This window comes from Sarcophilus harrisii, chromosome 2, assembly GCF_902635505.1.
Source record: "Sarcophilus harrisii chromosome 2, mSarHar1.11, whole genome shotgun sequence".
Lineage (NCBI taxonomy): Eukaryota > Metazoa > Chordata > Mammalia > Dasyuromorphia > Dasyuridae > Sarcophilus > Sarcophilus harrisii.
In genome coordinates this window covers 130008960-130024692 of record NC_045427.1, presented here as the reverse complement: position 1 = coordinate 130024692, position 15733 = coordinate 130008960, and the positions used below count along the sequence as shown (strand labels likewise).

General features: G+C 34.5%; 1 protein-coding gene across 2 annotated transcripts in view; it reads right to left on the bottom strand.

Annotated features, from left to right (window-relative positions):
- Positions 1-2882: 2882 nt before the first annotated feature.
- The window catches only part of FNTA (farnesyltransferase, CAAX box, alpha), a 39434-nt gene continuing 26583 nt past the window's right edge, over positions 2883-15733 (bottom strand). The window contains exons 7-9 of one of the 2 annotated variants that reach the window (XM_031950796.1): positions 15325-15387; positions 14369-14540; positions 2883-5470 (exon numbers count right to left, since the gene is read on the bottom strand). In XM_031950796.1, coding sequence (XP_031806656.1) covers positions 5426-5470; positions 14369-14540; positions 15325-15387 — 280 coding nt within the window. In that variant the 3' untranslated portion in view covers positions 2883-5425. Of the gene's footprint in view, positions 5471-12952; positions 13952-14368; positions 14541-15324; positions 15388-15733 lie in introns of those variants that run through there. The other variant, XM_003758018.4, reaches the window with a different exon arrangement.

Below are 15733 nucleotides of genomic sequence, written 5' to 3'. Positions count from 1 at the left end.
TTTATTTGGGAAAATGGACCCAAACGGGCCCAAACCAAATTGGTTCCAAACCTCAACATTTTTCCGACAAAACAACACCGAAGCTAGATAAGGAAAACCAACCTCAACGTTTTTGGGGACCAAACCAATCTGGGTTTTGAGCTGTTCAGGGCAATATTTTTTTGGGAAGAATTGTGTTCTTTTTCATCTTTAAAGATAGTGGGGAGAATATTTGCTCCTCTACCCTATTTGACTTTCAGGTGAAAAGGCCTATTTTACCAAGCAATCTGGAACCTGGACAAAAAGATTTTTTTTTCCTAATCTTTGGTGGATGCCCCGCCCGGGTCGGGTTGGGCGTCTGTGGGAGTTTTTGGCAAATTTGAGGAATTGCGGTTTCAAAAGGTTTTTGGCCTCTGTCCTAAGAGTGTTGAGGTCGGGAACCGAATGTTGAGGTGTAGACTAATTTGTTGAGGTCAATTTGGGGACCAAAATGTAAAGGATTTAGTTATTAGTGGCAGGTTTGGGGTACAGGAAGTCGAGTTCTGCAACCCTTGATTCAAGCCAAAGGAAGGGCGGTATGAGGTCAGAAGGGCCGGATTCCCATTAAAGATTTAAGCCCAGAGAGCTGATTAAAAGAGGTTTATTATTGAGTTTGAAGTAGGAGATAGGTGAAGGAGAGATAAAGGGGCATGGGACAGAGGCCCTCAGGAAACATTTTGGAATTTGCAAAGAGGGGTTCCCAGTGTGGTCCTTTGTCGGAGACTTATTTGGGCGGGGGTGCCCAAAGTTGGCTAGATCCGGGGGTATAGGTCCGACCTTCTATTGGAATTCAAAGGACCAAGATTTGTGAGTCAAAGGGTAATTTAAAGTAGGGGTTGGGAATCAAAGATTGGAATCTTTCCTGATATTCCCCTCAAGCAGTTGGAACTTAAATTAAAGGAAAAAGGCAAAGTGTTATTGAGACAGGATTGAAGATTTTCTCCTTCCAGATTTTCCAAGTTCAGGGGTTTTCATCCCCCTCAAGCAGTCACCTCTAAAAGGCATGGGAAAAGGGGCTGATCTCTTAACTGTTCAGCGGCAAGGGTCAGAGATTTGGGGTTTGCCAGAGGTGAGGCGGGAGGTGTGGGATTTGGGGGATGGCAGGGCATCTAAAGGGTTTCCCAGCGTTGTCCGTTCTCCGGTGAAGGGCAGTTTGGTCCAAAGATTGAAGCCCAGATCCGGGAGCAGGCTAAAAACCGGGTGCATCCAGGGTGGAAGGCAGGAAATGCTTGGGTCCCTTTGGGGCTGCCGTGAACCATTTCAAGGAGAAGTAGGAGAAAATGCTGGGAGCAAAAGATTATTTGTCAATAGTAAAAGTGTTAGCCCAGTAGTAATACTGTTGGATCAAAGGGTATGCAGTTTGAGAACTTTTTGGGCATAGTTCCAGATTGCTCTACAGAATGGCTGGATTCGTTCACAATTCCACCAACAATGCATAAGTATCCCAGTTTTCCTACGAACTTTCCAACATTCATCATCATTTTTTCTTGTCATCTTAGCCAATCTTTCAGGTGTGTAGTGGTATCTCAGAGATGTCTTAATTTGCATTTCTCTGACCAATAGTGATTTGGAACACATGGTTAGCTTTTTATAAGGCATTATCCATAGCTGAAAAATGCATATATTCTCTTACATTTTTTTTAGGCAATTGGGGGTATAGTCAGGAAAACCAGTTCAGATCTTAAGGCACATACACTATCTGTATGACCCCAGATAAGTCATTTAGTTTTTGTTACCTACCATAGTTGTAAGGATCAATTGGTTAACTGGACAGTGCTTAGCAAATAGCAGGTAAATAAATATTTCCTTATTTCCTATTCCTATATAATTACATAATCTCCAGAGGTTCACTATATCTTATTTAAAATAAAAATCAAGAGGGGCAGCTAGGTGGCGCAGTAGATAGAATACAAATCCCGAAGTCCTGAAATCCTGAAGTGTTTTTCTCCGTTTTTTCTCTTGTAGTTTTTGTTTTGGCTTTTTTTGTTCTTCCTCTTTAGAGAGAAATGTGCTCAGCTTTAGTACTCTTGATTTGGTACAACCTGCTTTTCCTCCTTTCTCCTCTTTTTGTGATCCTGCACTCAAATGCAGATTTTTATCTGTTTATTTTAAACTCTTTTTTGAAGTAAACTCTCCTTAGTCAAATGACTGTTTTGCTCCTAATCCCCCAGTTAGAGCAGGATAAAGCACTGGGCCTGGAGTCAGGAAGACCTCCATTCAAATCTACTAATTTGACACTTATTACCCATGACCTTGGGTAAATCACTTTGTATCAGTTTCCTCATAGGTAAAATGAGCTTTTGAGAAAAACTGTAAACCAGTCAACTATCTTTGCCAAGAAAACCTCAAATAGTCATGTACTGTTGAACACAATTGAAACAATTGAACAAAAAATCCCTCCTTTAATCTATTCTTTAACTCAACTGATCCCCCTACTCCTGCTTCCTAGTGGTATGTTATTCTTATCCACTCCAATTACATAAGCTTATTTTCCTTATCTTCTCTCATTGTATTCCTTTTTCCTTCTCTTTCCCTTTTTCTTTTAAACTCATAAAAATCTAACAAAACCATTCCCAAGTGCTTCTATGACTTTATAAAAGAATTCTGGGAAGGACACAGGTATCTTCCTGTATTAGAATATAGCTACTACCTTCTTAGTCTCTTATGACTGTTCAATCATATTTTTCTCTATCGCTTGACTCTTGTTTGCATTTCTTCCTCAACAGAAAAGCAGCAAATTTAGGACAGATTGTTGCAAATATTGTCAAATAATGTCATTTTGTAAGGTTTTGTAAGACCAGCCTCAGGTTGGTTCTAGGGTTCAGGGTTAGAAATGGAATGAAATGAGACACTAGACTATCCAACACTTTTTAAAAAAGCAGTTTATTTAACAATAGTTTAGAAATGAAACTCAGTAAAGATACAGCACTGGTTCAGGTAGACACAGCTCCCCTTCCATACAGAAATGCCTCTTCAGAAGTGTGTTGGCTTGTTTGGCAATGGGAGATCCACTAAGTCTAAGAGGCACCAACTCTTTGGGGAATGGCATTTTTGTGCCTTAGGTGATTGAAAAGTCATGTCCAAAACCATCCTTTGGACATAAAGTCCTCAGGGACAGTTTCTCTGCCTTTTCTAGACAAACTAGACCAGTCTTAAGGGGCACAGAGCTTAGAAATTACTCCTTCTAATGAATGAAGACTCAAGAGTTCTTCTCCACTATGTCTAGTACCTTATGTATGCACGTGCAGAGCTATCAGTGTTTAGAAGGACAACCTCTCCTTGTGAAACAAAATTACATGGCTTACCAATTTTACTTGTAGGTCATCCTTTAGTCTGTTACTTGACTCATTTCCATATTTTTTCTTATCCATGACTCAAGTATTCCAGAAGCATTGTATATTTTTATTAATAAAATTTCCACCTTGTTCATTAATAAGCTGGCTCAAACTTCCACCTCATTTCTATAAGTATTATTTACGAAATAAACTAGAAAAACCTCCTTTCCTAACTTATCAATCAAGTACTGAGTAACTACTATGTCCCAAACATAGTAGTGATATTGATCTTTATATTAAATCCCTTAATCTATGACTGAATAACTATCAAAGTTATTGAAAGAATAATGAAATCAACATTAAAAGTAATCCATATGTAAAAGAGGTAGCTGAATTACCCATTTCAAATAAGATAACCATAGAAGTTCTTATAATCACAAAATGTAAAATAAGTGTTAAGGAATTTTTCTACTATACCATACACTACAATTACACAGATGAATCTAAACCCTGTGAATCCTCAAGGAAATATGAACCTCTTTGATTGAATCTGGAAGAGAACAGTGACTGGTTAACCAAAATAGTTGGTCAGTCTTTGAGAGGAGCCTTAAGTAACTAAGGGAAACTTAATAGTTTGGCAGTTAAAAGTTGGAGCTAGGGGTGAAGGGAGAATTGGAACCCAAGGAGGGAATATGTCACGAAAAAGGAAAAAATTGGTGATAGAAGGGATGGAGAGAAAAAGATCTTTTTTTTGCCTCACTTCTTCCTACTCTCCCAGCTAAATTATTGGAGCTATCATACAGCAGAAGACTAAGGCTAAAGACATACATGGATATGAAGGGACAGCCATTTGAGGAAAAGGGTAGTTTCAAGGTGTCTGAGCATATATTAGAGAATAGTGATGGCTATAGACACAGGAAAAGACTTCTAGAACCAGAAATTGGTATGTATGTATGTATCCTACATGTGTTCCACACTTTGATTATATACTCAAGTTGGAAATTGCTTTTTCCAAGGACGCTGTCCGTATCTATGGGACAGTATGCCATAGGCTTCTGAAATCATTATTTTGTACCAACAGTTAATTTTTCATCTTAGTAAATGCTTTTGCAAAAAGCTAACTATTAAGTCTACTGGCTAACTGTTAACTGGAAGCAGAATAGTGGGGACTCATGAGCTATAGTAGTAGTAGTAACAGCCACTTATAATAAATTACTAAGAGAAGCCAAGCCATCCTTTAGAGACTGAGCTTATGAGAAGAGCACTGTGTTAGAAGAGTTGACAGAAGGGATATTATACACATACAATTAATTATATAAAATACGAGAAAATCAAAGCTACTGTTACCTCAAAACTTGTATATAACAGATGACTTACATACCATTCACCCGAATTAATGGTTACAGTCTCTCAATAATCTTTCTATTTCTCCTCAAGTTATATACGATCTCTTAAAGAAGGTAGTTATGCTAATTCTTTTGCTTTCCTCTCTTCAATGAGGGTAAATAAAGCTCTCCAGAATATACTCAAAAATTCTCTTTATAATGTTTCTTTACAAAATAAACTAAAACAGTTCTGACAAGGAAAACCTTCCTCACCTTTTAACTTTTTCCAGTTTGTTTCACAGATCCTTATGCATCAAATATAAAAACACTTTTTCTGACTTCAAAGGGAGAAGGCAGTAAAACAGTCAACAAGCATTATCAAGTGCTTACTATTTTACTAGATTCTGTAATAAATGTTAGGGATGCAAAAAAAAAAGACAAAAACATGTTCCAAAATCGGCAGTCCAAATTCCCTTTTCTACAACATTCCATTTGGCCCTTTTCATTCTTTCTCTTAAATATTCTCAACTTAACCAACACCAAATCAGAGAAGCATTTCAATATATTCCCCATTCCCTCAGTCCAAAATTCTTTTAAAAATTATATTTAGATATATATATTATAGAAATAAAATCCTTGTATCAAATAAGCAAACAAATCTTCACATTGGCCATGCCTGAAAATAGGTCTCATTCTGCACCTTAAGTTGACCTCTGTCAGGAGATAGGCAACGTGTTTCATCACTGGTCCTCTGGAATCATGGTTGGTCATTGCATTGATGAGAGAGTCTTTCAAAGTTGTTTTTCCTTACAATGTTGTATAAATTCTTCTCTGGGTTCTGCACACTTCACTCTGTATCAGGTCATACCAATATTTTTAATTTTTTAAAAAAAATTCTGAACTTAAACGCCCCCACAATGAGCATTTCCACATACATTGTAGAAAAGGAGAGAACTGTATAAAAAATTGAATCTCCCCTATGAACAACTAGCTTTTTAAAAAAAGAATATAACAAATGCAACATCCAAATTTAAAACTGTTCTACACTTCTCTATTATTCCTTGTGAGTTTCTATTCTCCTCTTGTGGAGGAGGGAAGGTAGGGTGAATCTCCTATCCTTATCTTCTTTATCAAGAAAAAGAAAAACAAAACCCATTAGGACAATTATGCATAGTCAAGCAAAACAAGTTCCCATTGTGGCCATGTTCAAAAAGTGCATACCTAATTCTGTATCAATTTCTCCATCAGGAGATGATTAACACACTTCCTCTAGAATAATGCTTGGTCACTGCATTGATCAGAGTTCTTCAGACTTTCAGGGCCACCTTTACAATGTTGCCACTGGCAGAAATTGTTCTCATGTTTCTGTAACAAATTATGTTCTGTGAGTGTGATGGAATACCCTTAAGTTTCAGAGAAATCTGGGAATATTTGTAATAAAGTTATGCAGAATGAAATGAAAGAGCAAAAAAAAAATGTACAATGCCATCATAAAGATAACTCTGGGAAGTAAAGACCAATGAAAGATTCATTCTGCAACTATTTATAAAAGTCTTTTGGCTGTTTTTCTGAAAGTATCCTTTTTGCAATTTCTTACACTACCATAGTATTCCATCATATTCATATAATCCCCAATTGATTTTTTACAAAGTAACATCTTAAAGCTTGCAACTATTTAAAAAAAGCTGCTATAAAGACATCTAATTATCTTTCTTTACAAAGTAACACCTTAGAGCTTAAAATTATTTTAAAAAAGCTGCTGTAAGAACATTGTTATCTTTCTTTTTGTTTCTTCTGTGGTACAGGATTTGTGGATCAAAAGGTATGCACAATTTGGTGATTTCAGTTCCAAATAGCTTTCCAATAAAGCTTTTCCAAAAAAAATTAGCTCTACCAATGTATTAATATGCTTATTTTTCCAGTCATTTCAATTTTTTTTTTTTGGTCAACCAGATGGTTATGAGATAGAATCTCAGTTGTTCCAACTTGCGGAATTGGCAGTTTGAATTTGCCTATTCATCCTTTGTTCATCTTTCACTTGGGGACTAGCTCTTGTTCTTATAATTTTAACTATTAATTTTGTGCAATAATTTTTCAAAATTGTTTATCTTATCTCCTATAATCTTATCTATCCTTTGGTCATTATAAACTCTGCCTAACAACAGTTACAATATATATTTCATTACTTAATCCTTTGTCTAAAAGTCTTCATAGCTAGGTCACATATCCTTCTGGAACTTGGTATATGCTGTGAGACTCAATTTTAATTAAATTTTAAAAATTTAATTTCAGGCTCACTTTCCAGTTTTTCCCTAGTATTTTTTGTCAAACAGTTGAGTCCTTGCTAGAGTAGGTGGAATGTCTTTTGAAAACTATGTTACTATATTGACCTGTTTTCTTAAATCTTTAGATTTAAATCTTAAATTCTTAAATTTAAATCTTTAAATTCTTAAATCTTTAGTCTTTAGAATGTTAAAAAAGACAAAAACAATTTCAAAAACCCCAGGTTAAGAATACTCTTGCTCTACAGTGTCACTGCATGTTCTATCCATTCCTGGCTTAGAGGTGGGAATGAAGTGGAGGACTTAGATGCCAATTCCTACTGTCTATACCCAAGACTAGTAGAGACAAGGAAGGAGCAGGAGTCAGTACCTAAATATCAGGAGCCCAACTCAACCTTTCTTGAGATTCCAGCTTATACTGGCTTTTTTTTCCTCCTAGAAAGTTCAAAAGGTATCACTAACTGCTGAACTCTGGGATAGTGTCAGTTTGAGTGAATAGCAATCTCATCTCTATCATAGTGTTATTCGGATGACAAGTCAGAAAAAAAAGAGGGTTAATTGTAGGTTTCAATTGCAGAAGAAAGGTGAAATAAAGGCTTTGTCTGCTATAAAAGCAAAGCCACAGGCTACCTTGGGTAGAGTAGTAAACAAGGAGCAATTAGTAATCTGAATAGGGTGACAATGAATATAGTTTAATGAAGCTTAGTCTGTCAGATTACTATACTTTAGGAATTGAAGAGCAAAAAAACACAGAGGTCATCTAAGAGGTTTTTGTAGTAACTCAATCTAAAATAAAATAAAATATCCGAAGTAGGACGTAGCAAGAGGAACTGAAAAGTCAGGACTGATAAATAGACAGGGCTTTAAGACTGATGTGGGGAATTAAGACAAAAAAACCAAACCTTAGCTTTCAAGACTGGGTGGATGAAGATTTGGAGGCTATGATTTTAATTTTTTATAACCCTGAGTTTAAAGTGCCTAATATTTGTTGGCAGCTGATATAAGACAAGACCTTGGGTGCAACAGAAAAACAGATTGAAAGTTACTGTCATAAAAACAATAAATAAAGCCACTAGAAAGGATGAACTCCTTTAATAAGGATTAAGAATGAACAATGCATTGAACACCTAAGGATACCCACAGTTTTGAAGCGACAGTTTAGCAATGAAAAGGAAACAACAAAAGAAACCAACCATGAAAGTTGAGAAATGATGAGTTTAGTCAAGAAGCTAAGGATACTCGAGATACTCCCCTGTTTTAGAGGAAAAAAATCCTTCAACTGCTAATAAGATCACTAGTGACTTAATGGAAAGAGAAAATAAAGCTGTTATAGGGGAATAATAAATATGTGGAAATGGAAGCATCAGCTTTTTGATGGTGTTATCTTTTTGTCTAAAATATGCTTTTTGAAGTGCTCTTCTAAGAACAGTATTGGATTTATACTGATAAATTACACTCTCTTGAATTGGAGGTGTTTGCAACTAGACGGTCAATAAACATTTCATAAACAGTATGAGGTGGGTACTCCTGATCAGTGCAACTAGAGTATGAAATTATGTGCATGAGAGGTCTAAATAGATCATTACCTCTTCACAGTCATTTTGATATTTTGGGAACAATGATGAAACATCTTTCAACATGGCATATCTAAATAACACTGTTCTGAGCCCCAAATAACACGTTTGGGAAAAGAGAGCATGGAGGTGCCACTGGGGAGGGCAGGAGAGGGGTGGTAGGGTAAACTAGAAGGAAGAAAATGCTCACACTGTGAGCTAAGTCAAAGTGTAAACAGGTCCATAACATTCATTCTTGTCTTTAGAAATGATGGGCATGAGAGTCTGAAAAATGGATGTGTTTTATTATAGAGATTAAAAAAAAAACACTACTATATATATCAACTACTCTGTTAAGTGCTGGACTAATTGAAAGTATAAATTTGCAAAACTGCTTATTGGAGCAAAAGATATAGGTTCATGAAGGGACTTTACCCATAGCACTTGGCTTTGCCCTACTAATGAATATACAGTGTAACTTATCTCCCATTAAACTAAATCTTAATGAACATAGAGATATGGGTTTTTGTAAACATTACCTTTTCCTCATACCCAATTGATGATTCTTGAATTGACTGGTATTATTTGACTTTGAAATAAGTTACCACTTTTCTAGAACTCGGCTTCCACAACAGTAAAATGAAAGATGTCAGAGAACCATTCTAAGTTCTACTATGCTATGAAGATCTGAAGTAACTGCAGAGATGGTAACCATAATTCAATTATGTAGGAGTTCCAAGTAGATACAATTTATCACCCTATTCCAGGAAATTCAATTTCTGGAGATTGGAAAAAAGATGAAAAATTTCTATATAACTTGGGTAGTTGGTAGACTTCAATTTTAAAAATGTATTCCTGATGCTATTCAGTCTTTAAACAAAATTTTGGTAAATCCAGTCAAACTGTCATTGGCTTCCATTATAAAGCTCGGGAAAAGTGTCCATGGGGAGGAAAAAACTTGACATCTTCAAACATGATTTTAGCATCACATACAAACAATCCTTTTAAAATGAAATAAAAATATGTTTAAATAGTATAAAGAAAAAACAAACTGAAATGAAGGGAAAATGAATTTAATGAGCACTATGGACAAGGCATTATGCTAAGTATTAGGGATGAAAATACAAGAGACACAATCTTTATTCTCAAAAGAAGTTACATATGAAAAAGGAAAGACAAAATATGGGGCGGGAAGATGCAAGTAGAATAGCAATGCAGTCAAATGAAGCAGGGGATAGTGCTGATTTGATTATAGTTCCCAGTGCAGGGGTTGGAGGCAGAAGGGAAAAATTTGAGAAGAAAGAGGTTGACTCAGTTTGGAGAGAAACACAAACATTTTGAAATGCTAATATAGCAATAAGACAAGAAAAGGAAATTGATAAGCAAAGAACAAACACAATCATTACTTTTTTGGTAGGCAATATAATTTAAAGAATCTTAAAGAACTGAAAAATTACTAGTTAAAACAAGCCCTCACAAATCAAACTTTGTGCATACTATCATGCAAACTGTATGAAAAGATGAAGAGAAATCCATTTCAAAATAACTAGAATGTATAATTATCTGTTTCTGCACTTAACCAAGACACACATTATAAAAATACAATGACAAAACACTGTTTACAAAATTAGAGACTTGAATGAATGAAGAGATATTGTTTATGTTTGGGTCATTCCAACATAATAAAAATGACAATACATTAATTAAACTACACCCCAAAAAGTTACTTTACAAAACTGGATAGAATAACAAATTCTTCTGGAACAAAAAGAACTTTTGGACAGAGGGGAGGAGTTTAGTAGTATCATTTCTCAATCTATGTCACAAAGTAGTGATCATGACAACTACCAGTTTTGGTTTAAAAAAAAAAAAAAAAAGGCTGACCAGTGGAACAGATTAGGCAGACAACATACCAAAACAATTGGATAGTATAATAAAATCAAGACACTAACTAATAGGATAAAAGTTCATTATTTAACAAAAAGGTGTTGGGAAAACTGGAAAGCATTCTGACAGAAATTAGGTTTAGGTCATCATTTCATAAATAATATACTAAATGGATATATAATCTAGCTATAAAAGGTTCTATCATAAATTAGAGAAGGGAAAGGGATATATTCACAATTATGGCTAGGAAGTGAATTTTTCACCAAACAAAAGAAAGGAGCACAGGAAATTTTTAAAAATTCTATTATTATTAGACGTTTTCCCCACAAACAAAAGCAATGCAGTTAGAATTAGAAGGGAACTAATTAACTATGAAAAACTACTGAAGTAGCTTTTTCTAATAAAAGTGTAAGATACAAAAAACAGAAACTGGTAAGTAGGCAATAAGCGTTTAAGAAGTATTTACTATGTGCCAAGAATTGTTCTAATGAGATAAATACAAGCAAAATACAAATTTTACAAATATAAGCTCACATTTTAGTGGGGGTGAGAAGATGACAACATATAAAGGGGAGCTCAAAAGCAAGGAATAGGTAAAAGATGATAGGAGAAGGTGTGAGGCAGAGCTAGAAGATGTACCCAACAAAGTATTGAAGTTCAGAAAGTCAGAAGCACCGTCAGGAGGGAAATAAAAGTTGGCCAGGAGGCTCCTGGAGAAATTCACCAGAAGAGAAGGCATGGTAGATGGATAATGGAAGACTGCAGTAATGAATGGATATTCCAAGGTAAGAAGGTCACTGGTGCAGTCAAACTGCAGCTAAAGCATAGTGTTGAAGTCCAGTCCAGAAAGGCAGAAGCATACATACAAATATATAAGGACAAAAGCCATTTCCTAACTGATAAAACAGTTAAAGGAACAGGCAAGATCTCAAAAGAAAAAGTTGTTCAACAACTACATATAACAATCTATCAGCCATCAAATGAAAAATGCTCCAAACCATTAATAATAAAAGAAATGAAAATTAAAATAACCCTGAGTTTCTACCTTAAACCTTAGCAAAGATTACTGAAGTGAAAAATGACAACTGTTTGAAGAGTTATGGGAAGACAGAACACCAATAATAATAATAATGGGTGGTGTTATTTATTGGTTTAACCATTCTGATAAGTTATTTAGAAGTATTTCCCCAAATTCACTAAACTATGTATAATTTTTGACTCACAGATACTATTACTGCTTGGTATATAGTTCAAAGAAGTCAAAGGATTTGTATGTATCTAGACAAATGAATCTAAGTAGCTCACCACTAATTCAGCTCTTTTGAAATGATAAAGAGCTAGAAATAAAGTGGGTACTAACCATATGTAGAATGACTGAACAAATTATGATATTTGAATAGATTATCAAAACTTAAATTATGAAAGGGACCGTTTCAGAAAAACCTGGGAAGACTTGAGGCATAGTAAAATGAAGAGAAGCAGGAAAAATGACAACAATATTGTAAGACAACAACTGTGAAGATTTAAGAATTTGATCTATCATGAGTTCAAAAGACTGTTGATAAAGCTTAATTCCAACTTCTTGGGTGAGAGGTAATGGACCACAGGTACAGAATCAGACATATTTTCAATTGAGATTCACTGTGTAAATGTAATGTGTCTGACTATGCTTATTTTCTGTAAGGAAAGACTTTTTTTTTTTGGTGGGGGGAGGGAATAATTGTGGAAACAGTACTGATAATGCTATCAAGAAAAGGAGTGTCAATGAGACATTTAAAAAAAAATAGAAATGAGAGGGAAGAAGTACAGAAGACTGAGAAAAGCAGGACAGTGTGAGTACTACTGTTAAAATTAAGAGATTTTTGATTGCTTGCTACCTTGGAGTGGAGGGAAGGGGAAAAAAATTGGAACTGAAACTCTTACAAAAATGAAGTTGATGTTTAACATGTATGAGACTGCCTGTCATCTAGGGAAGGGAGTGGAGGGAAGAAAGGGAAAAGTTGGAACAGTGTTTACAAAGGTCAATGTTGAAAAATTACCCATGCATATGTTAATAAAAAGCTATAATTTAAGAAAAAAATTCAATGTTCAAAACTATCTTTACATGTATGGAAAAATAAAATATTACTGAAAAATTTTTTTCAATTCAGTAAGAGGTTAAAAAAAGTTGTGTACAATACTTACAATTTTGTTATATATCTTTTTTTTCTGTCCTTTGAATGTAGACATGTTGATAATTTTAAAAAATATAAAGGATAGAGAGATTGTCCATTTAAATTCAATGTCTTAAAATTCCATTCTACTCTAAGGGCACTGTTACGGTATTATACCGTGAAGTTGTTGTAAAGCTGTTAAACAAGTACCTTTATAAATTCTTTAAGGCTTCTACACTTACAACTATTAAACTGATACCTCTTTATGTGTACAATTCTGTCTAGAGGCTCTTTATTCTTGGCAACATAGATCATTCCAGTCCAATGTTGAAAACACACTAAAAATAAGTTAAACTGAATTTATATTAGAAACTGGAGATTTTTGGAATTAGGTCAAGTTTTAAAACTTTAAAAAACTAAGATGCAAATGTTAAAATGAAAGGCCATACAACTAAAACCTGAAGTATATAATCTATTACTAAAGAAGAGCCATACCAATTACTATTTATCTTCATATCCTGAATATTTCTTTGAACAAAACAATTTGTGCCTTACTGAGGCTGGAATAGGAAATTCTGCCAAATTTGTCTTTTAAGGTTCTGTTTTTCCCATTTTCTGTTTGTTTTCTTTTGTTTTGTTTTTAAACACCAAACCAATGAAACTTCTCTTGCAACTGATTCATGAGATTGACATGATTTAAGTTCAGAAGGGAACTAATTAAATTCTATAAAAATAAAATACCACACCACCACTACATACTGTTTTAGGTGTATCTACAGTTTTATTACAAAACCATTTTGTCATTTAGTCAGTTTAAAGCGATAGCAAGATATTACCAGTGCAGCTTCTGTAATAGTTCTAATGTATTGCAGCAATTGTATTCCTTGCTTATAGTCTATGTTACCTCCACAACATACAAGTTATCTGTAATCGTTACTGCTGCAAATCTGAGTTCATATATACTATTTAGGAAGGAGCTGAGTGGTAAGAAATAGGTGAAAAGAACAGACTGTTTAGGGCTTTTAAAAATAAACAAACATGGAATTATTTATTACTCAACAATTCATTTGGGGAATTGTTATTTTAAGGAATTATTTTACTTTAAAAAGACAGCCAAATTAATACTTCTAGAGTTAGTCTGAATAGCAGCAGTGCCCAAAGAGTACTTATTATGCTTAGTGCTTGTTAGGAAGCAATACCTGTGCAAAGCACTTGTTGTCACACACCCACACAGGTAGAAGGAAATGATCCCTCTGGTTTTAAGCCATGTCACACTTCCTTGTTCCAAGTTTCTTTTAAAAATAAAACTATTCCATTAGTGTCTTCTGAATGCTGTTATTGCTGCTTATCTGTTGGCAAACTTCCTTCTGTGCTGTGTTTGTTTTGAAGGGATCTTCCAATATATCTCCAATATTCCTTTCTTATAGTGTCTTTTTCTTTAGCTAGAATTTCACATAACTAGAAATGAAAAATAGTAATACTTTAAGATATAATTCCATTTATAGCCAACCCCATTGTGCTGTGATTTACTCTAAGTCAATAAATAATAACAGGTCCTACTTGTAATTAATTTTAGGGCAGCTTCTTAGTCTTTCACCACTGGAAAAATAAACCAATGAACTAAAGAACACCAGAACAATAACATAAACCACTGTTATTTGCTGGCAAAGATACAGTCTAAGGCAGCTTTAGAAGATTATATGATAGGAAATTTGAAAGATGTTATCCCAAACCCACTCTAAGTGAGTTCTGAATTCTTATGAAGAACAAGATCTAAAGTTAGTTGCACTGTGCTGACTTAATTCTAAGGTATCAGAACTAATATAGAATGGAAACCAGATTGACTGGAATAGAATGTAATTCCTAATAGCTCACCTCTAATGCTTTATTAAGTGTATCTTCTTTGTTGTCACATTGGTTTTCTAGCATATCTTCATATATATCCACAAGAAAGGCAATCAGGTAGGGAGAACTGTGACTTGGTTGTAAATCTAACAATTGCTCTAGTAGATTGGGATACTTGGAAAGGCCACGATCTTGCAAAATCCTAGAGTAAAGAAAAAATACATTAAGAATTTTAATAAAGACGAGATAAAGTCTTTCTGCTTTGCTAGTTATCTAAAGTTGGCCTCAGTTTTGTTTTTAGTTGTCAAAAGTAAAAAGAAAAGAGGATAATTATAAAAGCCACACAGTAGTAGTCATAAGACTAGAGCAGGAATAAGAAAATATTGCCCATCCAGGGTATTTCTAATACTGGGTTCATTTGCTTATCTTTTAGTTTACAGTAAGTGAAAAAGGCATAGGTAAAAGTTGAAAGATATTTTGGACCGAAAAGCTAAATTAATTCAATATGGCCATGTGTTCTTTATTAGCAGTTCTGAGAAGGCTGATGGGGAAAGAAATTAAAATAAAATTTACAGAGAGGTCCCCTACAGAGAGGTCCCAGAAGAGCCTGCCTCTTCCATTGCTCCAGGACAGCAATATTTCTCTTGTTGTTTTTATAGGTTATCTCTCCTCATTAGAATTTAAACTCCTAAAAGGGGAAAAAGCTGCCTTTGCTAGGATTTGTGCTACCAGTGCTTCTTAGCACAATCCCTGACACATATAAGAACTTAATAAATGTTTGTTGACTGAATGAAAAGTAGATTTACCAAGTCCTATTTTAGCATCTATAAGAAATCTCAATAAACATTAAATTTATATTAAAAAATTTAAAGAAATTTTCTACTCCAAACTTCAAACTCCTATGTGAATGTAACCTTAAAAAGCTGAGACAGTTATCATCATTAATGACAGTTAAAAATGAAATTCCTAAATCAAAAACATCTTACCCTTTTAAATAGTTCCATGCACTTTCATTATGTGGTGCTGTTTTTATCATTTCTAGAGTATACCTGACAAAAGAAATAAAGGAGCATGAACACCTAGAAAAGGTCATACAACTATAGGAATCAGGCAAATAACTTATTAAGATTCATTCCCTTTCTGTCCAGCCATTTACTTAGTCTTTTAGGTTCCTTTTGTATCTATTAGTCACATATAAATAGTTTCTTTAAATTCAGGCATCAAACTATGGTATAAATTCAAGTCATGAATGTCATTAAATAATGTTTATATACTGTCTTCTTCATTTATTTCCTGCCAGTTGAGGGAGGAAATTTAACCCCCTCAATAGGAAACAGAATTTTTCTCCACTTGAGGCTTCCCCCCTGAATGCAGTATCACCAACTGATTTTTCTT